Source organism: Camelina sativa, chromosome 6 (genome assembly GCF_030686135.1).
Source record: "Camelina sativa cultivar CO46 ecotype springtype chromosome 6, ASM3068613v1".
NCBI classification, from domain to species: domain Eukaryota; kingdom Viridiplantae; phylum Streptophyta; class Magnoliopsida; order Brassicales; family Brassicaceae; genus Camelina; species Camelina sativa.
The window spans coordinates 898,587-922,400 of NC_141885.1; the positions used below are offsets into that span (position 1 = coordinate 898,587).

A 23,814-nucleotide genomic window follows, 5' to 3' on the forward strand; every position below is an offset into this window, starting at 1 on the left:
TCACTTATACTGATATAATTGAATCACTTTCCATATGATTTATAAATATGACTTCATCAATCATCTTGAAAAGCGTCTCTAGTTTTCGATTAATCATCTCAAATAATATTTATTTTCATAATGAATATAAATAATCAAATAAATAATAGAAAAGTTTTCTTGTATTTTTTTGACAGTGGAAAAACTATTGAAGGAACTAAGAAAGCTATAAAACCATAATTGAATGAATTTTTTAATAATTTTTGTATAAGCTTTGAAAGAATCACTTTCCATATGATTTATAAATATGACTTCATCAATCATCTTGAAAAAGCGTCTTTAGTTTTCGATTAATCATCTCAAATAATATTTATTTTCATAATGAATCTAAATAATCAAATAAATAATAGAAAAGTTTTCTTGCATTTTTTTGACAGTGGAAAAACTATTGAAGGAACTAAGAAAGCTATAAAACCATAACTGAAGGAATTTTTTAATAATTTTTGTATAAGGTTTGAAAAATACTTATTTAAAAGAATATCTATGTAATATAAACTATTAAATAATCAATTCATTCAACAAGTTATTAAACTTCTTTAAAAGTATATTATTATATTTTGTTATATTAATTTCAAATTCATGCGACGCATGGGACATTATCTAATCTCATAATAAATGTAACTAACCTCTTTAACAACGTTTTCACTAAATATCTTATGGAGTTTCTCATCACCAAATATCTGGTGAGCTATTGCCATAAACTGGCTTCTGATTTTACGATATAGCCCCATCGTAAAATGTTCATTTTCTTCCAAGCAGCGGATGAGCTAATTAGATACTATATCGATGATTAGCTTGCGAGTAAGACAAAACCTCATAAAGCGATGAGAATAGCAAGCAATAAAGGATACATTGAAAGTTTACAAGCATTGGAAGAAAATGGGCATTTCACGATAGTGTATATCAAATATTATTTCTTTATTAAAATATTAAATATTATTTCTAACCATAGTAAAGTATATGCTATGGATAAGATAAATAAACGATAATCATTTTTTATTTATAACGCTTGCCGGCTTACTCAAATATAGACATTATTTTCAAAATAATTATGCATAGTAAAAATTCCTTTTAAAAACATCTAAATTATATCAAACCATGCTTTATTTATCTTTTTATTGTGTGGATATTAAGATAATATTAGATGTTTCAAAAGAAAATTCTTATTAAAACCAATTGGAAATAAAATTAATATTTGCCTAAGCTAGCAAAAGTTACAAAAATAAAACATGATTGTTTTATTTTATCTTATCCATACTTTATACAAAGTAAGGAAATCATGATTGGATATAATGTTAGATGTTTTTAAAAGAACATCTAGTTAGCAAATTATAATGGAGATACAATTCATATTGGGTTCAACTCTTGCTTAAAGAAATTCGTCTAACGCCTACCAAGAAATTTGAAGATTAAATGAAGATTAATCAGAGAAGTTTTAAAGCAATTTTATTAAAATAATAAATATAGAATATTACTTATATGTAGTTTGGTTCCTGTTAATGGAAAAACACAATATAAAATATAAAACTATAATATTATTTTTGAAATTATAGTAAACACATGAAAACATATTTAAAAAAAATTATGATTTTCAAAATTTGAACATAATTTAATGTAAACCATCACAAACTCTCGATCCAAATGTTTAATAACGAAACAAAAAATCTGTTTTATTCTTGTATTTAAAAATAAATGAATTTTGTCTGGAATAATCGGATTAGACAGAATACTCGGATGACTGATTTTTTTGAAAGATTAATCACTAATTAAGGCAGATAGGGTGGACCTAGCGATTACAAAATAAAAAATAGAGCTATGTGAGAATTTTTTTAAATAGAAGATTCAACTGAAGAGAGTTACAAATACAAAATACTCATCTTCGGAGAGTTACAAACAAAGCAATGTTTTTTTTTTAAAGCTTTTGTAAGGAATAAGAAAAATAAATAGTAATTATGTTTTATTTGTAATGTTTGAATCAAATATGAGTTTTTCCCGATACAATTAACTATATAAAACATCTAATATTTGGAAAAACATAATTTTTTTTAATCAATTAGCAATGATAATTTTTTATAAACATAATCATGCTTTTATTTTTATTTTATTTTCATTTTTTGGACAAACTAAACTTTTTTTATAGCAATTTAATTTATGTATATGTGATGTATATAAAAAAAATATAACCGATAACTATTTTTTATTTATATAACTCACTTAGCTGAATCAATTTTGTAATTTTTGCCATTTTGTAATTTTTTTTATATTTGTGTTCCAACTTAATGGTAAATTGTATTATACGGTGTGATGAACTAGTGATGATGTGAATTAACTAGTACTATATTTTTATATTCGTGTTCCAACTTAGTTGTAAACAAGGTAGTAAACCGTACTACATCACGGGCAAAATATATAATTTAAGTTTGGTTTTACTTTGGATTATTACACGTATATAACCTAGACGAATCTAATTTGGAATGGTAAACACGTCCCTGTCCTGTTTTATCATGTCCCGTTCCAACTCTGATCATCACCTTGCTTAGTGGGTTCACCCATGTCCACTCCCGGCCCATGGGCCCACCTCGCTTAGTGGGCCAACGTCCATTCCTGGCCAGTAGGCCCATCCATATCCGTCGGTCAATTTGCTACGTCCAGAAAGCTTTAAAGATTTGTTTACCATCCCTACAAATCACCACATGATCTTTTCATGTGTTTTGTTCCCACTCGCACAGTTCCGACAATCACTTCCCGGATGGTCATCCATCCTAAAACTACTCCAACTCAAACATGCTTAACTCTAGAGTTCTCTCAGGACCTTTGACGGAAAAGAAAACTGCACTTTAGTGATATAGGTGACTAAATCAATTCTTTTAAATCTCTCCTTAAACTAGAATATCACAATTATGATTGTTCTCTTTTAAATAATTACTTGTTAGGCAATTTTTTAATAGAGATTGAATAAGAAATTTAGACAGGATACCCATATTCTTCTTGAATATTTATTTTTATTTAGTTAGTTTTTATATCCAAAAAAAATTACAATTTTAACAAACTATCTAACTGTTTTTTAAAAATACTAAAATTTTGAAGTTACCCGTTCCAAAGGGGAGAATTATTTCACGAAATATATAAAGTCTCCATTTGAATATTTAATTTATATAGTTAGTGAAAATTATACTTCTCAAAACCTCTCAAAATATTTTGAAAAATATCTAAAATTCCCAAAATATTCATCTTATATTAGTTCTTTATATCCAACACTCAAAATACCCTCTCCTTAATAATTGATTTTGTCTAGATTCCAATGATTTGTAATTTCTTACAAAACTAATGTTTCTTTTGTAAACGACTTTTCAATAAATAGTAACAATTTTCAATGTTTAGGTACAATATAAGTAAAGAATATACCATAAAATAAAACTACAGTATAGAAAGTGTTGTGATTTTTTCTGATTATTTGTCTTATTTTAAATATTTAGACCATGTAATGACAATTATGTATTTTCCAAATTAGTTTCTATACGGTTTTGGTAACCAGTTTTAAAGAATTTATTAGTTATAGCCGATGAAGATGCTCAACATATATGATAAAATTGGTTTTGTTCCTTCTTTTTTTATACATAGATTTAGAATTTTGGTAACTAATTTTGTAACTAATTTTAAGGGATTGTATTACAAACAAGTGATGATGTGAGAAGATTTATTGAAATATAGTACTAATTAATTTGTAAACAAATTTAAGTTTATAAAACGTTAAAAAGTTGTATGACGGGAGGCTCGAGAGAGGAGGGACCAAAGCTGTCGTGAATGGCACGCGTTTCTTCTTTATCCACTTTTTTTTTTTAATCTTTTACTGTGTTCAAATGATTGGTGTGTTGTACTCTGTCTCTGTTTCCTGTTACTCCTTGTCAAAAACATTCAGCTTTTTTTAAAAAACTTTATTACTGAATACAGTAAACACGTGGCGTATATATTACCATGCAAGCGATTTGATTGTGAAAATGATATTTTTACATATATATTTTATGATCAGTTTGTCAAACCATGAGCCATTTTTGTGTTAAGAATTGACAAAGTGTGAAAAGTAACTTTAGATGTTGTGGCCCGTCAAAGCGATATCATTGTTATTACTACCATCGATCCCAAAGATGTTAATATTTTTCGAAAATAGAACCATTTATTATAAATATGAGTTGGAGAAATGATGAATTCGATCAACCCTATAACATAAATAAGCACGCCTTGTCTTTTGTTAGTCTTCTAGCTCTGACATGGTGTCAGATTGTTGTTTAATGGGCTTTAAGGCCTATTACAATTTGGCCCAAATCAACTAACAAAACCGGACACTCAGAGAAAATTTAGCTCTAGTCCTTATCTAATTAGCTATAGTCCTTATCTAATTAGCTTTCCTATCTCTATCTAGATAGATACTATCTCTGCTTGTATAAAATACCAATCTTTATGAATGTAACATCTACAAGATTTTCCAAAAACTTTTTGAAACAATGAAGAAGTTACAAAGCCATAAGTCATGGAATCTAGTCGCAGGCATCGTCTTTCCGGTCATCACTTTGATCCTCTCGGCTCCTCTCGTCCGCCACGCTTTGTATCACTTCATCATGCGTTACGACCACTGGCCAAGTACGCCACGTGTTGAGACACTTTTCAGCGTCTCTCTCCTCGCCGTGTTCCTTCTCGGCAACGCCGCTATGTTTCTTCGACCACGACGGCTCGGCTACTTCTTAGTTGTTGTCTTCTTCATCGGCTTTGCTTACGCCGGTGTGTACGAGATGCAAAGCCGGCGGTTTCCTCCGACACCAATGTGTCTCAAGGGCGAATATAATGATGGTGGACAACGTAAATCAGAACGATACCAAGTGGTTAAGATAGAACAAAGTCAAGGACGCTTGCCAAGAGTTCATTTACGGTTCGTTGACAGCTCTTACTTACCACGGTACGATAGGAGGGTGGTACGTCCCATTAAGGTACTTTGCGAAATCATTTAATCCTTTTTTAAAAATAATATTAATTACTTGAATATATATCCAATCTTGTATAGGTATCAGTTTGTTATAACTTTGATGAGATTAATATATGCCTTTGACTTAAAAAAAAAAATGTTTATAATTTGCTGTTGTTGATGATGATGTTGTTTAGGATGGATGCTGCATGCGGCCAGGGAATGCGAACTAGAGACGGTCAATGCAACATTGTACATTACAAGAAATCGGGAAGGACCACCGTTGGAAACGGCACTGATCTACGGTCGTTACGGTGGCACTGCAGACATAAAGGATTATTACGATATGTGGAGGCACGAGTTGAGTGTGTTGTTCTATGATTGTATGACATGTAAGGTCACGATCATTAAGTCTCCACGGCTGCGCAAATGGTGGCACCTCGGTGTTTTCTTTTCTTCCCTCACCACTTTGTTTGATTAGATCACAATTCATCATAATTCTCGGAAGATTTTGTTGATCGAATAGATTAGCTTTTTGATTCATGAGCAGTATCTTAATCGAGTATTTTCGTCTATAGAATATAATATAATATAAAAGAAAAGGATACAAAGTAATTAATTAATTACCAAAAAAAAGAAGATAACAACTCCCTAAAGTAGTAGAGAAGAGAGAATGACTCAGCTAAACAACATCGCAGTTTTGTCCAAGTCCGTATCACAGATAACAAAACACCACATAATATTGTATATATAGAAGAACTTAAAAGCACTTTACGTAAATTACCCTAAGAAAATCAGACCATAAAAGCCATTTTGGTATTCGGTGTCTGGCTTTGAAGAAGCCTTCTTCTTTATCTACCAGGTGGACGGGTTTATCATCTTCTTTGTTCTACCAAAAATCGTAAGGGAAGGTGACTGACTAGCCAGCAACAGTTTTACTCGCATTTAATCGACCTGTAAATGTGGCGGACAAAGAGGAGAGAAGATCGGAATCCAACGGCTCCAAGCATGAGGAAGAAACCGTAACAAATGCAAGCCATGTAGCCGAAGAAGTACGAGGTTTGCATGAAACCGGACATGTCTGATCTTGCGTAGTAATAGTATAAGCAGTATGCGTAGATGAACACACCAGTCGATCCACCGCATAGGAATGATCTGCAATCGTATTATAACAATGTAGCTTTATCATCACCAATTCAATTTCTAATACGAATTTAAAATCTATGGAAGTATTAATAGATGTGCCTAATCAGGTTTAACTGTTTCAAATTCGAACCCGACCTAAGAAACCAATCTGAAACAAACCAAACCGATTTGGTAACTGAACGGAATATAATGGAAAAAAAACTGATTCTGAACCCAAACCCAAAACATAGCAAACCTAAGAAAATTGTATTCCATATATCAAAAACTACAATGAAAACCAGATTGGGTTGAAAAAATTACCTCCACCACCATTCGTGATCTTCAGCAGCGAGTTGGAAGTAAGTGAGGGCAACTGTAATAAAAGCAGTGACGATCAACAGGATGATGAAGACGATGAAGAGGATGCTGTAAATGGTGTAGATACGATGGCCCCAGACACTGGCAAAAATGTAATAGAGCTCGATGTAGATAGCACTGAAAGGAAGAAAACCAGCCATGGCCATCTGGGGTACAGCACTCCTGTACCATGGGAGTGGCGGGATCTCCCGAGGATACTTAGTGGTACGGCATGGAGCTTGGAACTCCGCTTTGCTGTTTTTACCGGCAATACCACCCAACACAAGCAAAGGCGAAGTGACTAGTGTCCATATGAGGACGATCACTACAATGGTTCCAAAGGGAAGAGCGGCGGTCGCATTGTAGGCGATTGCCACAGTGTTTAGGAAGCAGAAGGAGAGGAATAGTGGGCCACAGAAGAGACCTCCAGTGAGCAGTAAATTTCTCACCTGAGAAAAAGAAAAAGTTTTATTACTTTCTGTTAAAAGAGTTATTTATGTAACGGGTTTAGGATTTTACATACCCAGTTCTTTCCTTCAAGTTGACAGTAGAAAGAGGAGGCAGTGTATCCGGCAATCCCAGATGTGAGAGCATAGATAACGACCAAAGCAGTGAAAAGTGCTCCGCGATTGTATGGATAGAACACTCCAACAAGTGAAAGCATGAAAATGAAGATGGTGCTGATGACACACATACGAGGGGTATTATTGTTACTAATGGCAAAGAAGAAATTAATATTATGTGAAGGAAGCTGAAAACAAGACTTACAGAGTGAACAATTGAGTACCGCTACCGAGAGATGCAGCAAAGAGAGATTTGTGTTTTGGGAACCGGAACACATCCCCATGAATGTATTTCCATCCAGTCTCCTCTTGATCATCAGCAGCTTCCTCATCTTGGGCATACCTTTGAAAGTTGGGGAAAAGGTTAATTTCAGAAAAAAAAAAAAAAAAAAAAACGTGCATTGTTGAAGAGAAAGCAAGTCAGGATTCAAAAGCCAAAACTTACTTCATGAAATCATTCTTAAGGACCCGCATCAAGATAGTTGCAAGGAAACCAGTCAAAAGGAGGACAGTGACGCACGAGTTAATAATAGAGAACCAGTGGATTTCCAAGTGATGAGGAAGAGAAGAAGACATGGCATACTTGTCCATTCTTTTCTCAAAAGGAGTCTCGGTTTCTTTCCACTTCACAGTGTACATAAACTCAGCATCGACTTCCTTATCCTCAGTGAGATCCACAAGCGAGTGAGGATCCATTCTAGCATTGATTTCAATCACTCTGTCCTTGTTGTACAAAATCTCAAACTGAATGTGCTTGTAGAGGAAATATTTGAACTCGCTAGGATCAGATTTGCTCTCTTTGTCAACTTTACCAATGAATCCCCAGATAGGCAAATCATCATAGTACATCTGAAAGTAATAATCTTTCTCAACAGCCCTTCGAAACTGTTCCACTTCTTTTCTGCTAAGCTTCTTTCTGCAGTAAACCTCAGAGTCTTTCTCATCTCTGAAGTTAAGCTTGTATGGAGCACTAACAAGCCTGTCCCCATTCAAAACCTCACCAAGAGCTTCCTTCTTATCTTTCACACCCTCTGCACAAAACCAAAACCAATGCATATGACCAAAAATACACAAATCTGAAACAACATTGAGCTTATTTCTCATTCCATCACACTCCAATTTTATCACTTAACATAAGAAATTTCACAACAACGGCACAAATTGAGTACCTGGAATACAGAAGGGCAGATCGAAATACCGATACGTCTCACTGCGACAAAATCATCAAACATATGAAGATGAAATCGAAGATCTATAGTAACATTTTCATGAGATCAGATTACACATTCTAGAGGATGATGATGAATCGAAAATTTTCGATGTCACAATACAAATTCGATATAATCGGAGCTTTCACTGAGAAATCAAACACTAGTCCAAAGAGAATCTCAGATCTAAACCTAAGATCTGAACAAAACCTACCGACACGCACAGTAGAATAGATTATTTTACCTGGGATTGTGAAACGGGCCGACCTTGTTGGCGTAGAGAGGAACGGAGTCGCTGTCTTTGTAACGGTGGTCAGAGGCATCAGATCTGACATATCCGGCGCCGGAGAAGATGAGAGCTCCGATGAAGAGGAGCAGCGTCGTCGATAATGTCATGATGGGCGAATTGGGAAGAAATAAAATCGTGAGATCTGAGTTTTGCTTTATATTTTGTGAGCAACGCTTACGGCAAATGAAATGACGATAATGTTTTTATATTTTTGTCTCTATCTTTTTTTTTTCTTTTTGTATTTAATAACCCAATTTTTTCCTACAAAATAACTTTATGCATAAAAAAAAAATTCAGTATATTCGATAAAAAAAAGCATTATGTAAAGAAAATAAAACTCCAATTTTTTTGCAACATTTTATACATATGAAATTTTGATAGTTTTTAATATACTAATTATTTTTCTTTTTACTAATTAATTATGTGTCGACTTTTTTTTTGCTGTGCTTATACATTTAATGAAAAATATTGTTATAGATGTTCTACGAAAGGAACTTGTGAATTGTGAATGGTAGATGAAAAGGTTGTGCAATAACCTGAAGCAATTAAACTTTATATGCTCGATTGTTATATTAATCTTGCTGTTCACGATGTGAATCTGTTGTTAATTCTATCATGGAGCGGTTTACAAAGAGCCTTGTTATTTTCTGTCCCTATCAAATTCTTACTAGCAAAGAGCCTTGAGTCACACCAAATCTTGTAGAAAGCTGACTGTCCCTATCAAATTCTTCCCCACTAAACCCTGAACCTTGCTTGAATTCCTCCAGAATCCCCTAATAGAAGACTTTGATCCGTAAAAGCAAAGCACCAACACATCATCAGCAAAGCTAAGATGTTGTTATTAAGGACTAAGGAGCCAAGCATCTGGGATGAAACTGATGTCATATAAAAATTACAACACTCCATTTATAGGTTTTCTAATTATATTTTTCGTCTCTGAAAAACTTAAAAGGATAGATAAGTGAGGTGATAGATAACTAACTGGCTTTTACAATTCAATATGAGACATAAGGCCCAAACTACAAGAAAGTCCCATGATAGGAAACAATCACGTCGTTTTATTATTTTGGGACCTTAGTTACGTTGTCGGACCAATGCACACCTATGTCGCGTATCAAGTGTTGTTGTTGTTGTTATGATTTTCTTTTTTGGAATATATTTATCAAAAAGTCATATATATATAGGTGTGTTGGATCATTTTTGTAGGAATATTGGCATATTGCTATGCTTTGTGGCTTGTAATATATTTTGTTCGAATATTGCTAATGCTATGGTTCTTTTGTTGGAATATTGCTATATACAGTTTGTGGTTATGGTTAAGATATTTCATTCGTTACGTGGAAAAGATATGATCACAACTAATATGGATGACAACAACTTTATTTTTTGGATAAATTTTGTATATATGTGAATTTTCATTACATGAAAAGGTTTTATAGCAGCTGTACAATATTCTTTTACACAAAAGATCCAACATTCCTTGACCAAAAAAAAAAAAAAAAAACAAAACAAAAGGAAAAATCCAACATTAATGACTCTAGCTAGTCATACTTTAGCCAAACTCCCAAAAGGTTTTTGAATGTTATGAGTTTTCTCTTTGCAAAAATTGCATCGTGAATCTGTTTTGTCTGTGTAAAGCCTTGATTAAGATGTGAGTTTCTATGGAAATGTTGTTGTGATACCGATGGTCTCTCTCAATCTAAATGGCATATATATCGTTGGCTGGTGAGTCTACGCCGGTACAAAATCATTTGATGTTGTTGGTTAGCAAGTGTAGTCACAACACGTTACATAGTCGATTGTGAATTGCTTTCGAACCTATATGGAGAATGAATTCTTCGAACCTAGTCTATAAAGTTTTTCATAGATAATTTGTGGATTGCTCCGGACGGACCTAATATACTTAACTACTTACATATTTCATTTTTTAAACTTGAATCCTTTAAATTGTTCTTCTTTTCTATTTGAGCGTCCAAAGACAATAAGACTAAACAATGTTTTCATTTCATGCATCGGTCAAACTTGTCTCCACAAACCCTGTTTTTCAACATTGACAAGCGAACGTACTATGAGAATTTTAAATTGGCACAAACTTATCTTCTTACATTTTTCTGTAGTATTTTATCTAAAAGCAAAAAACGCTGAGCTCATAATTAATATTGCGTTATCTGAACGACGTTTGCAATAATTTGGACATATTTTAAGTTTTGTTAACGGTCCAAAATATATTTTTTAAAAAATTAAAAACTATATATTTGGTTTGTAATCTTCTGTTGTAGTTATGCTTTAGTTGTATAACTCTGCCAAGAAATGACGAGTTCAGATGTATAATGTTTTCGACATACTTGATTGGATCTAATTGGTCGATCCATTTAACCTTATCTAATTATATAATTTATAACTCTTATAGACAAACAAAAATACTAGTATTAATTAAATTACTGATGTCAGATGATAGCTACTTGCAAACACAAATTCGATCTGGATTCGACTAACTAGGTTTCAATTATATATTTCACAATTGGGTTACCACCACTTACCAATCAGTTTATATTTAATAATCAGAGTGATCATAATTTACAGTTCACTTGCATTTATACACACTTCTATCTTCACTAATATTGGGTAAACAATAATGATTTTGATTACTCATTTCCCAAAGTAAAGTTTTACTAGTAAGATTTTGAGAAGAATGGTAACTGCAGTTTGGAGATTAGAAACTAAATTTTGTGGAAGTGGATTTTTTTTTTTTTCACGTATTTCCAAACCATAAACATATGGCCACAAAGCAAAAACACACTCACATCAACTATTTTTGTCCAATTTTATTAGATAGCCGACTGAAAAAATCAAAACGCTGTCAAGTTTTAAACGAGTAAGAAGGTTATCAAAGGTAAAAGAAAAGACCATAAGCATGAATCTTTTTAGCCTTTTAGGACCAAACCAACTTTTGGAATATCACTAACTGTCTGGCTTAAAAGCTTGCTTAGGAATAAAACTCTAAAAGTCTTTTAAATTCCTGTTCACTAAGTCACTCCTATATATATACACATATAAAAGCTAAGGAATACAAAACCTGTAATAAACTAGTATATAATTAATTTCAGTTATAATAAGAACTTGTATATTGTTTAGCTCCTAATTAGAAGATCTGGTCAGGCTGAAATTTGTGAAAAATATATTGGAAAAAAAAACGTAATGATGTGTTGTCATGTTGTCAATTCGAGATCTTAGAAACAGACAAACAGTAAAATAATAATATTGTAATTTAACATGATTAATCACATGATCAATAGTGAATCATATCACTAATTACTGATTAGGACTTAGGAGCCAACAAACACATAATCATAATATTTTAATTCAAATATATATACATATACACGCATGTGTGTATATATATATTCTCTTCTCAGCTCTCATAAGAAGCTTTCTACAGTTCTTCTTCTTCTTCCTCACTCTCGTTGTTGTTTCAATGGCTTCGATTCCGTACAGACTTATGGAGGAGGAGGCCGAGTCGTCTCTTTCTTCTTCTTCGAAAGAAGAATCTAGCCCTGTCGACGCCGTACTCTTCGTCGGAATGTCTCTGGTGCTCGGTATAGCGTCTAGGCATTTGCTTCGAGGAACTAGGGTTCCGTACACCGTCGCTCTCCTCGTTATCGGAATTGCTCTTGGATCCCTTGGTTCGATTTCGATGATTCCTAATTCGGCTTTTTAATTTTTCAATTGTATTTGAATTTTTTTTTTTTTTTTTTTTTTTTTGGAAGAAGTCTACAAAGATCATTGAGTGTTTTGAATGTTTCAGAATATGGAACTCATCATAACCTTGGCAAGGTCGGCCATGGGATTCGTATTTGTAAGTTGTTAGTTTTGTTTTTTGTTGAACAAATCTATATAAATAGCAAAGCGTTGATTCAATTTGGGAATTTTTACAATCTCTCTTAATGTTGTTGTTAGGGAATGAGATCGATCCAGAGCTTCTTTTGGCTGTGTTTCTTCCTGCTCTTCTTTTCGAGAGTTCGTTTTCCATGGAAGTTCACCAGATCAAGGTTTGCTTTTTCTTGAAACTCCCTAGTTAAGCCTTAAGTTGAAGGGAAATAGATGCTAAACGCTTTTGGTTATTGTAGAGGTGTCTGGGACAGATGGTGCTACTTGCTGGCCCTGGAGTTCTCATTTCAACGTTTTGTCTTGGATCACTTGTTAAGGTAAGGTATGCTGTTGTCTAAGATTAACTAGTATTATAAAATAAGAGGTAGTGAAAAGTATACTATAAAAATGCTATTTGTAGCTTACGTTTCCGTATGACTGGGACTGGAAAACGTCGTTGTTGCTTGGGGGACTTTTGAGTGCTACTGATCCTGTTGCTGTTGTTGCTTTGCTTAAAGAGCTTGGTGCTAGTAAAAAGCTAAGCACCGTTATTGAAGGGGAATCCCTGATGAATGATGGGTAATCAATCTTGTTAACCTTTTCTAATCTTCTGTCATAGTCTCTGCTTAATTTATGCTTCCAATTTATTGATTTGGAAAAACTTTCCAGGACTGCAATTGTGGTTTTCCAGTTGTTCTTAAAGATGGTTTTGGGGCATAGTTCTGACTGGAGTTCTATAATCAAATTTCTGGTTAAAGTGGCACTTGGAGCGTATGTCTTGATCTTTTCCTCTTTTGGTGATATCGAGTTGTTGTGTTCTTGGCATCGTACATTTATAACGTATGATTCTGTCTGTTTAGTGTAGGCATTGGTCTGGCTTTTGGCATTGCCTCAGTTCTTTGGCTCAGGTTCATATTTAATGACACCATAATAGAGATTACTCTAACGATCGCAGTGAGCTACTTCGCATATTACACTGTACGTCTTTCTGTAGACTTTGAAAATTTTGTATCAAGATCTTACTTTTGTATACAAATGAGATTTAGCTACTGTGTGACAGGCTCAAGAGTGGGCTGATGCTTCTGGTGTTTTGACCGTGATGACTTTGGGCATGTAAATCTCAGTGACCTCATTGATTTCTTTCTTCTGTTATCATGTAAGACCCCACTTCGTATAATAATAACTGTTACAGGTTCTATGCTGCATTTGCAAGGACAGCATTTAAAGGTGACAGTCAAAAAAGTTTGCATCACTTCTGGTATTTCTCAAACTTGTGGAAGTGGAATTGTTTTGAACTCTGTGAAAAAGGTTGATCTATGTAATACAATTTTTTTCCGGTAAATTGTGCAGGGAAATGGTCGCATATATTGCAAATACTTTGATTTTTATCCTAAGGTAAGGGCATAATCATATAGACTCATCCCATGCTTAGGCCATGCCAACCCTAAGAAATAAGCTTATGGGTAGCAAAAAGCTATTTTACTGCAGTCTACTCTTTAGCCGGTCCTACAGTATTTAAGTTGTTTGTTTCTCATTCCTTTTTGCAGTGGTGTTGTCATTGCTGAAGGCATTCTCGACAGCGATAAGATTGCCTACCAAGGTGTCATTATTTGTTATAAGTTTGCAGTATAATTTTCTAGCTAAAAGTGATTTTTAGTCAGGTTGTTTGAACATAGTTCCCGTCAAACTTTTCTACCGCCAATTGCTTATTGAATTTGGGTCCCTAGTCATTGCATTTCTCCACCTCTTATCATAGCTTGCTATTACTGATCAAACCTGTTTATTTGTGGTATCTGTTTCTCGACGGGTCAATTGTTCCTTAGCGTGAATTAGTTAAAATGGTAACAACCTGGCATGGTTGGTTTGAGAAGTGATGAAATATACACTGTGCTAGGACTGAAATAATGTGTCTTTCACCAATGAGTTGATTAGTCAGTAGCTTTCAGAGATATAGTGTCCTGGATTTATCTTTTGTTTTTCCTTCTCTGGAACCATACCCACATAAGGCACACAATATCATTGACCTTCTCGTAACAATATATCTTGGTTTAACAACTCTCGATGTCCCATGTTTTTTACAGGAAATTCATGGGGATTCCTCTTTCTACTGTACTTTTACATCCAACTATCGCGTTGCGTTGTTGTTGGAGTTTTATTTCCGTTGTTATGTCGTGTTGGCTATGGCTTGGATTGGAAAGAAGCCATTATACTCGTATGGTCTGGTTTGAGGGGTGCAGTGGCGCTCGCGCTTTCTTTATCTGTGAAAGTTAGTTTTCAAGAACATTATCAAGATTGTTCTTCTCTCTCTTGAATTTATGTACGTCGCTTATTCAGGTACATTGATTCAGTGTTGACCTACCGTATTCTCAATTATTTGTTTTAGCAATCAAGCGGAAATTCATTTCTCAGCACAGAGACGGGAACATTGGTAAGTTCTAGAAATAGTATGCCAGGTGTAATTGACAGCCTAAATGAATTATGGAAGAGTATCATGTCTCCCTCTTGATAGTCTCAGTTGTTTTGCAGTTTATTTTCTTCACAGGTGGAATTGTATTCCTAACTCTGATAGTTAATGGATCCACTACCCAATTTGTTCTACGCCTTCTTCGTATGGATGGTTTACCAGCCACAAAGGTCAAACTCTTTTCACAAACTTCATTTCCACTTTAGTATGCTAATCGATGAATCATGATACTGTCGTTGGGGTACCAAAGAAATCTGTGGTTATGCCCGTGTCATTCAGCAATAGCTAGCTCATGATTGGCTCCAACAAACCCTGCAACTCTTATCTCAAAATGCTCAACCCCTTAATTTATTTGAAATTTCTTCACTTTTTTTGTTGACAGAAACGAATATTGGAATATACAAAGTACGAAATGCTGAACAAGGCATTGCAAGCATTTCAAGACCTAGGAGACGATGAGGAGCTAGGACCCGCTGACTGGTCTACCGTTCAGAATTATATTTCAAGCCTTAAAGATTCAGAAGGGGAACTAGTTCATCCTCACAATGGTTCTAAAACTGAAAATCTCGACCCTAAGAGTTTAAAGGACATACGTATACGGTTCTTAAATGGTAGTTATGATCATGTACCTTCCAATACTCTTTATTTTTATTGGCAGATCATTGACACTTTGAAAACTGGATGAATCAGGTGTCCAATCAGCTTACTGGGAGATGCTTGATGAGGGCAGAATATCTGAAAATACTGCTAATATTCTGATGCAGTCAGTGGATGAGGCATTGGATCGGGTTTCTACAGAGTCTTTATGTGACTGGAAAGGTCTAAAACCGCATGTTAAGTTCCCGAGTTACTACAACTTTCTTCATTCTAAAATTATCCCACGCAAGTTGGTCACATACTTTGCTGTCGAAAGACTGGAATCTGCTTGCTACATTTCCGCTGCATTTCTTCGCGCACATACAATTGCACGGCAACAATTGTATGACTTTTTAGGTATGTGCAATTCAGATTCTGGATCACACTTTGGATACAATGAATAGAAGAAAAGAATATGATTGGACGATCTTTGTTGATCTATTAGAAGTTTTGTTTGCAAGTACCTCAACTTAATTAGAACAATACTTTCATCCAACCCGCTTTTGTCTCTTAGTTATCTATTTTCTCTATACAGGGGAGAGTAATATTGGTTCCATTGTAATCAATGAAAGTAAAAGGGAAGGAGAGGCTGCGAAAGAGTTCTTGGAAAATGTCCGATCTTCACTTCCGCAGGTTGAGAGTCGTCTCACTTCTTTTGAGTGATTTATCTTTCTCGCGATGAATTGCATATAATCTTTGACTTGGTGTTTAGGTTCTCCGTGTTGTGAAAACAAAACAAGTAACACATTCAGTGCTGAATCATTTACTCGATTACATTCAAAACCTTGAGAAGATTGGCTTGTTGGAAGAAAAAGAAATCGCTCATCTTCATGATGCTGTCCAGGTACTAAACGAATATAATTCCTACAACAAATGGTCCATTCTCTTTTATCTAATGTTATTTCCCTCGCTCTCCACAGACTGGCTTGAAGAAGCTTTTGAGAAACCCTCCGATGATAAAACTTCCAAAATTAAGCGACATGATCACCTCACATCCGTTATCTGTTGCTCTTCCTTCTGCAATATGTGAACGTCTAAAACACTCGAAAAAAGAACCAATGAAGCTACGTGGTGTCACGCTTTATAAAGAAGGCTCAAAGCCAAATGGAGTCTGGCTTATTTTCGATGGCATTGTTAAGGTAACCCAAAACTTTGTTTTACTTTCAAGTCATAATTCTAAAGATCTACTCCTTACCTTCTACATCACTGAATGTGTTATTATAATCCTACAGTGGAAAAGCAAAAGCTTAAGCAACAATCACTCGCTGCATCCAACTTTTTCTCATGGTAGTACATTGGGACTCTACGAAGTCCTCACCGGGAAGCCATATATGTGTGACATGATTACAGATTCCATGGTTCTTTGTGTTTTTATCGATAGCGAAAAAATTCTCTCAATTCTACAATCAGATTCTACCATCGATGATTTCCTTTGGCAGGTACATCTCTATTGGAATTACAGAAGAAGAGACTACTCTCTTGATTGTTCATAACATCAAATTCTTTCACATTTTTGCAGGAAAGTGCACTGGTTCTTCTCAAACTCTTGCGTCCTCAGATATTCGAAAAAGTGGCAATGCAAGAATTACGAGGACTTGTTTCTGCTGAAAGCTCGAAACTGACAACATATGTATCTGGAGAATCAATTGAAATCAATTATAACAACGTTGGTTTGTTATTAGAAGGATTCGTAAAACCAGTTGGTATCCAAGAAGAGCTTATAGCATCTCCCGCTGCATTACTACCTTCTAACGGGAATCAAAGCTTCCATAATTCATCAGAACCTTCAGGTAATGAATTGCACATACGGTACAAAAGAATCAAAACCCTTTAAAGGTCAGCGAATCGTTAAACCGAATCAAATCAAAACTGTGTTTTTGTTTTTTGACCACAGGTATCATGAGAGTGAGTTTCTCGCAACAAGGAACACAATACAGTGTGGAAACAAGGGCAAGAGCAATCGTCTTCAACATAGGAGCATTAGGAGCTGATAGGACTCTACATCGAAGACCATCTTCGTTAACACCACCACGTAGCTCAAGCTCTGATCAGCTTCAGAGATCATTTCGTAAAGAACACAAAGGACTCATGAGCTGGCCTGAAAGTATTTACAAAGCCAAAAAGCAACAAGAGATAAACAGAACGACATTAAGTTTGTCTGAACGAGCAATGCAACTCAGCATTTTTGGCAGCATGGTAGGAAAAATATCACATCTTGAGATTGATTTAAGATAATCGATGACCTTCTCGATCTAACCCGAAGCTTCTCGTATTTGGATATTCTCAATTAGGTTAATCTGTACAGAAGGAGTGCAAGTTTCGGTGGGATATATAATAACAAGTCACAAGATAACTTATCGTACAAGAAACTTCCATTAAACTCAGCTCAGGGTCTCGTATCAGCCAGATCAGAAGGTTCAATTGTGACCAAGAAGCAGCTTGATACACTTAAGTATGCGTGTCAGCTTCCACTGGAAGCGGAAAGCAGCACAAGGCGAACAAGGATGGAAGAATCAAGCGATGATGAAGAAGATGAAGGGATCGTCGTGAGAATCGACTCTCCGAGTAAAATCGTTTTCAGGAACGATCTATGAGCATAGAGATGTTTGTAAACAAAAAAAAATTGCTAGCTTACTCATTCTTGTGCAAAAGCAAAAGAATAAAAAGCAAATATATCTTCTTATATTTACTCAACGAATCAAGGTTTTTTTCTTTCTGTCTACCACACTTTGGTGAGTATATAACTTCTTTTGTTAAAACAATATCTGCCAATATTGTAAAGAAAAATAATCATATTCGTTTTTTTTGTTGTTTACGTAGTCATTTACTCATTTATCTCCTCCCACTTTTTTTTTTCTTTTCTTCTTTTAATTTCTTTGGCTACAAGTCTACAACGGTCCATCTTCTTCTTTACTAAGTGGGGGATAATTTTTCTATCACGGGAAAAGAAAAGGTTGGTTTGGACCCCGACTCCACCACGGATAAGTAATATTGGGTATTTCGCAAAACTATAACTACCCAGCGAAACTTATAATTAATGCCATGGTTCGTGAATTCTAATATTCAAGAAAAACATTTGGATATATAATTATAACTTATATAGACTATAGTTAGCTAATGTGAACGTTCAAATTATCAGCATATAAATCCAACCTTTCACATATCTTAGAGATTAGTTGACATTCTGTTATTTTATCACTAAATATTGGTGGTTTAACTATTGTTAAACTATAACTTACATTCACTAAATTAAGGTTAATTTGTTACTACTAATTATATATAAAATTATCTCAAAACTTAGCCAAATCAACGATGAGCCACATGCATGCACTGTGTCTTAGGCAATAGGCGTATATAAAGACCATTTACCACTTTTCGTTTTTACTTTTTCTTCTTAGTTCTTACGTACAGCTTAGTAGGCTAGTAGCTCATGCCGACATAAGCGTTACGTACGTAACTACGTATTGTATGTCTATGGCTACCATTTATTTTAAAATCAACACACAAAATATGGATTTGTGTTATTTTGCCTACTAGACAATGAACTTTTATTTTAAAGCTCAATAAATTTTAAAAGGAAATAAACTTATGATATTTCTTTTAGTTGATGACTTAGATATTTTCTTTCTTTCTGTTCTCTTGTATATGTTGTATTACAGAGTAGACCACTAATTTTTGTATAAAAATCTAAGAGTGGTATATATTATCAAACTAGCATATAAATAATACATTGTTGACAAACATAAATATCAACTGAAAAGTCATTTTCTTTATTTTTTTTTACTTTTTACCCTTTACTTATTAAAATTGCATCTCTTCCTTTTCTTTTTATTCATTGGTTCTTTATTTTCTTTATTCTCATTGTTTTTTCTTTATTCTTGTTTACTAATCGTACTAATTTATATAGCTTGTGAATATTCTCTAATAACAAAATGCTTTGCTAATTGAAAAAGTATAAAGAGTAAAAAGCTCAAAATGCGAAATCCAAGAATTCAAAATAAGTTTATTTATATCCACTGGATATTATATTGTACAACATTTTCAAAATTTACCTCGCCTAACTTTCTATACAAAGTTGAAAGTTTATCTCATAGCCAATGATCGCTTTGGCTTTCTAAAACCTCATTTATATTACACATAACAGCCCCAACTAATTACCGATATTACATAGTTTATCCCTTTGTTCTGATTATAGTAATTGTACCCCTCCCTTGTGTTTGGATCTTAGTAAGAGCCACCACGGCTTTTCCGGAGAGGCCCGGTCCACGCCCAGAGACGCATGGTCGAGAGGCAAAGTCTCCTACAGGATGTCGAACTGGTCTAGACGGAGTCATCAAAATTCTTTCGTTGATATCATTTAGGGTTACATCATTTTCTTTACCACCTGGTTTCACCAATCCAAATGGGTACACTAGTTTCGTGATTAGTCTTTTGTTCTTATTACCACAATTGGATGAGGATGGTTCGGTTGGAGTTTTTTCTCGGACATAAATTCTGCCGGAAGAAACAGAAGTGTCGGGAGACTCATAAGCGGTCGATATTGTCTCCTCAAAGTAACCGACCCCACTTTTAAGTTCATCTGTATATTTAGTAAAAGTTTAATTAAATGGCTATATTTTACTAAGTTTCTGTAACAAAATTAAATTCATTCAGGGTGGAAATAGAATCAACGTATGGATCAAAAAACAAGTTTACTTTAAGAAAATGTACTGTCATTTGTATGCAAGACCCGTCTCAAACTATATAGAAGTTTTGGGACCATAGATATGTAAAAGAACAGTGATGTTTGAACGAAATGATTACCAAAAAAAAGGCAAATCTTTTTAAAAGTGCAATGCTATATTTCATTTATTTTTAAGACAAACAAAATATAAAAAGAGTGCCTTCATGCGAATAAGAAAACGTTGGTCAGCTGAATTTAAAACTACTAATTTGACAATTAAGTTCAAATTTTTTTTTTCTTAGGTGGGTTCTCAATGACTAGTATATCTTTAAATTTTATTAACAACAAAACAAAAGTAGATCTCACCTGTGTTAACATGTGGTGTGACAAACTGACTATTCAAACAGCTATAACTCACATGCAGGCCCCAATCGTTCTGCATATTCAACAAATTTAAAATTAAAACAGCTATATTTATATTGTTACCAAATCATTTGGAAATGATAATTGAAGAAAATTTGCAAAAAAAAAAAATTCAAGTTTACACAAACCTGCAAATCGTTAACGTTAGGAGATTTTGACGGATCCTCGAACAAGAGACGTCTCCTTTTGCTTCTCTCACCGGACTCGATAAGTGCGTCTTCGAGGTAGCCTGTGGAGACGTCAGAGTAGTCCATATCCGGTGATCGGAAAATGTGTTCCGGCGGCGATCCATTCATGAAACCACATGTATCTGCAAACACACATTACACTTTTAACTTCTCGTTATATAATAAAACCATTTTTCAGTAACATAATTTTTTAGATTAAGAATTCTCGAATAACTTGTAAATAAGTACATGCACGTCGATACATATATATTTACATTACATATGCGTATATGTATTATATTTACGTATTTGTATATATATACCAAGATTGAAGTCAGGCTTGAAGAGTGATCCAAGGTTATGGAGATCCCAAGTGGGGAGAGTAGAGAAGCTCACTCATTTCTTCTTCTTTTTTGTGTGTGTTTTTTCTCTTTGATTTAGTTGCTGATTGTTTTGTATAACAAAAGCTTATATGGTGCCTATTTATCTTGGTGGATTGTGTCTAAAGTGAATGTAACTCAGAATAAAAAATAATTTTGGAAAAAGAAAGTTTAAGTAAAAAAAAGTAGTGGAGAGGTTTAGAAGATGAAGATGAGACGAATTTGTACTCAATACAGTCAACGCAAAAAGAAATAAAGCAAAAGAAAAATTGTTGGGTGGATAGTGTTTTTTTTCTCCTTGACATATGAAAATTTACTAAATACCTCTTTTTTTTTTCTTTTTTTTTCTTAACAACAAACGCTATACAAATTTGAACTCACAACCATGCATGCCGAAATTGATACACAAACTCACTAAGTTACTTGTCATAATCATATAATTTCAAAGTATACTATATAATATTGGTGAATGGTTTAATAACATATTTTTGCCATGTAACATATAATATCAATTACATAAATATACATACTTCATGATTTCCCGTATAAATTATAGAGTTCCCCCAACTTGAATTAATGGTTTTTATAACAACTAGCTTTTAGAACAAAAATCGGGTGGTTTATAACTAAATTAAAATCCATGTTGAATAAATATGTTATCTCTACCTCAGTAAATTGGAAAAAGGAATAAAAGAAAAATCTACCAATATAGTCATTTTCAACGTTAATAGTAGAGATGTTCCTCTCTAATCCGTACAAATATTTGAATTTTGTTAGGGTTTAGTTAGATGGGGGACCTTATATAATGCGAAAGGTTATGATATCACATCATGCTGTTATTTACTGTTCCGCTTTAAGCAAATTTAGTAAATAATCTATAACTTGACTCCCTCAAGTAGATTATACTAGAATAAGAAAGATATCACAAGTGAATAGTAGAAATTGTCGGCAAATATTAATTAAACGTGAGTGAAATATTATTTACATTTTCGTGAAATCAATTTTTTAATATTAATATTATGTAAGCCATTTTTTTGTAATCATGTATGTAATGAATTGATTTGCTTAATTTATCAAATCACTTTTCGACTTATACAAAATGATTGATATAGGTCACTGTTTCTGAGTAAGGACGATGATGTTGTGTTTGTTTATTAACGTTATTAACGTTAGTTCAGTGGTGATACAAACTAACGACAAGGATTTTAACGTTACTGTTTTAATGTTTAACTAGGTAACAACCTGTACATAAAATAAATCTATGCAGATAAAATTAGTGTTATAAGTATAATTAGTATCGAGGATCTAAAATTTATTTTTGTAAAAACCAAATATATAACATGTGAGATTATGTTTAGATCAAACTACTATTTATCAACTAAATATTTAAGTCGTTCTTTCTTCGATCTATGCAAGATTTTTTTTTTTGTTTTTTTTTTTTTTTGATAAGAATATGTTTTTCCCGTGAAATACTATACCAATAATAATTTTATTTTGGAAAATTTAAATATGTGAGCATGAGTAATCAGTTTTTTTAATAGGTGAATAAATTCGGGTTTTGAAATTTTTTTAGATCTAATAATTTATAATAATTAAATATGTTATAAAATGATTAAAATATATATTTAAATTAAAATATTTAATTTTTTAATTAATTGAAAAAAGAAGTTTCCTTAATCTTTCATATCAATTATGTGTAAATGTCTATAAAAATGAGAGCAATCAATTCATTGATGTCTCTAGCTCTCCAGCGACGAAATATCAACATTTTCTTGAGAATGATTCTCTATTAATATATATATGGGATATTACACTATTCATGTCTGATATCAACATCTAGTAAAAAATAACATATCGATGGTCAATCAAGAATAACAGTAAGATTAGTTGTAATTGGATCGTTAAGCCATAAAGATAAAGACTACAACATTTTGAAAAACAAAAAAAAAAGTGATGTGTCAGTTCAGTTCATTAAACCATAGCCCTCAATTTCAAAGGAGAAAGTGAGTTTTGTAATATCTACTTCCTTTATTTATTTTTATTTTTTTCTGTTTCCTCTCTAGTTGAACCAAAAAAGTCATTGTAGAAGAACTCTTTTTGTTTTCTTCGACGTTGAGGAGAAATTTTGTTTATGTACTGTGTTTATTTGAAAATCATGATTATCTATTATATATGCTTCTGATTTGGTGAACAACCGTTCTTCTTTTTGTATGCTTTTTGTGAGTGTTTTTTCTTCATTCTTCACAATGGTGGGGTAGTGTCACGTCCTTTCACGTTTACCTTCTTCCATTATTACAATCGATCCCCTTTATTTCAAGTTATATTAATTTATTTTCGATTTGACTTGATCTGATTTGATATGATAGGATGATGAAATTGTTCGAATGGCTGCCACTGTTAAAGAAGCTATGTAATCAGTAATCACTATAGAATAAGTTTGGTCGTGTAGTGATCATCAAATCAGAACATGTCGTGGTGTATACAAACAGTTTAGACGACGATATATACATTAATTCATCATTATGATATATATATATATAGAATAACCATGTTGATTTGTAAGAAAAATCCAACGATAATTGGGGAAACATTGTATGTATTGTTTGAAAAAGAGAGAAAACAACCAATTGAACAAAAGAAAATGTTAGAAGAAATTAAAGTAGAGAAGCACGAGAC

At 33.5% G+C, this 23,814-nt stretch overlaps 3 protein-coding genes and 1 pseudogene across 6 annotated transcripts; 2 read left to right on the forward strand and 2 right to left on the reverse strand.

The window, feature by feature from the left end:
* The first annotated feature begins 4,432 nt into the window (after positions 1–4,432).
* Positions 4,433–5,539, forward strand: LOC104789966 (tetraspanin-14-like; annotated as a pseudogene). Its single transcript, XR_015560224.1, has 2 exons — positions 4,433–5,021; positions 5,194–5,539. The product of XR_015560224.1 is annotated as a tetraspanin-14-like (transcript).
* A 22-nt stretch (positions 5,540–5,561) lies between these two features.
* On the reverse strand, positions 5,562–8,904 carry LOC104789965 (transmembrane 9 superfamily member 3). The gene is made up of 7 exons (XM_010515649.3): positions 8,494–8,904; positions 8,211–8,251; positions 7,487–8,072; positions 7,247–7,384; positions 7,002–7,158; positions 6,443–6,927; positions 5,562–6,151 (listed from the first exon to the last, which is right to left on the reverse strand). Exons 1-7 carry the CDS (start codon positions 8,643–8,645, stop codon positions 5,932–5,934), a joined length of 1,779 nt encoding a protein of 592 aa, XP_010513951.1. The 5' UTR covers positions 8,646–8,904; the 3' UTR covers positions 5,562–5,931.
* A 2,705-nt stretch (positions 8,905–11,609) lies between these two features.
* Positions 11,610–18,336, forward strand: LOC104789967 (sodium/hydrogen exchanger 7). 3 transcript variants are annotated; one of them, XM_010515651.3, is made up of 23 exons: positions 11,610–12,221; positions 12,344–12,394; positions 12,496–12,587; positions 12,666–12,743; positions 12,827–12,984; positions 13,075–13,176; positions 13,266–13,383; positions 13,466–13,518; positions 13,598–13,663; positions 13,756–13,800; positions 13,953–14,005; positions 14,487–14,671; positions 14,789–14,833; positions 14,932–15,039; positions 15,252–15,480; positions 15,560–15,862; positions 16,041–16,138; positions 16,218–16,349; positions 16,426–16,644; positions 16,738–16,944; positions 17,025–17,295; positions 17,400–17,701; positions 17,797–18,336. In XM_010515651.3, the coding sequence occupies exons 1-23, from the start codon at positions 12,014–12,016 to the stop codon at positions 18,097–18,099; spliced, it is 3,426 nt and encodes a 1,141-aa protein (XP_010513953.2). In that variant the 5' UTR covers positions 11,610–12,013; the 3' UTR covers positions 18,100–18,336. The 3 variants fall into 3 exon arrangements, with proteins under 3 accessions (XP_010513953.2, XP_087311774.1, XP_087311775.1); XM_087455649.1 differs by having other exon boundaries at positions 11,918–12,221; positions 13,271–13,383; XM_087455648.1 differs by having other exon boundaries at positions 11,617–12,221; positions 16,426–16,944.
* Positions 18,337–19,494: 1,158 nt separating this feature from the next.
* Positions 19,495–21,328, reverse strand: LOC104789968 (protein XRI1-like). Its single transcript, XM_010515652.3, has 4 exons — positions 21,082–21,328; positions 20,720–20,901; positions 20,535–20,604; positions 19,495–20,084 (listed from the first exon to the last, which is right to left on the reverse strand). Exons 2-4 carry the CDS (start codon positions 20,885–20,887, stop codon positions 19,678–19,680), a joined length of 645 nt encoding a protein of 214 aa, XP_010513954.2. The 5' UTR covers positions 20,888–20,901; positions 21,082–21,328; the 3' UTR covers positions 19,495–19,677.
* Positions 21,329–23,814: the final 2,486 nt, after the last annotated feature.

Excerpts from the sequence above, each read along its gene's own strand:
- LOC104789965 (XM_010515649.3), bottom strand. The coding sequence starts at position 8,645 with ATGACATTATCGACGACGCTGCTCCTCTTCATCGGAGCTCTCATCTTC. Across the intron at positions 7,159-7,246 it reads GGTACTCAATTGTTCACTCT|CACCATCTTCATTTTCATGC; the intron begins GTAAGTCTTGTT and ends GTGTGTCATCAG. Across the intron at positions 6,928-7,001 it reads AACTTGAAGGAAAGAACTGG|GTGAGAAATTTACTGCTCAC; the intron begins GTATGTAAAATC and ends TCTTTTTCTCAG.
- LOC104789967 (XM_087455648.1), top strand. The coding sequence starts at position 12,014 with ATGGCTTCGATTCCGTACAGACTTATGGAGGAGGAGGCCGAGTCGTCT. Across the intron at positions 15,863-16,040 it reads ACAATTGTATGACTTTTTAG|GGGAGAGTAATATTGGTTCC; the intron begins GTATGTGCAATT and ends TTCTCTATACAG. Across the intron at positions 16,139-16,217 it reads TCCGATCTTCACTTCCGCAG|GTTCTCCGTGTTGTGAAAAC; the intron begins GTTGAGAGTCGT and ends CTTGGTGTTTAG.
- LOC104789968 (XM_010515652.3), bottom strand. The coding sequence starts at position 20,887 with ATGAATGGATCGCCGCCGGAACACATTTTCCGATCACCGGATATGGAC. Across the intron at positions 20,605-20,719 it reads CTAACGTTAACGATTTGCAG|AACGATTGGGGCCTGCATGT; the intron begins GTTTGTGTAAAC and ends TTGAATATGCAG. Across the intron at positions 20,085-20,534 it reads CACACCACATGTTAACACAG|ATGAACTTAAAAGTGGGGTC; the intron begins GTGAGATCTACT and ends CTAAATATACAG.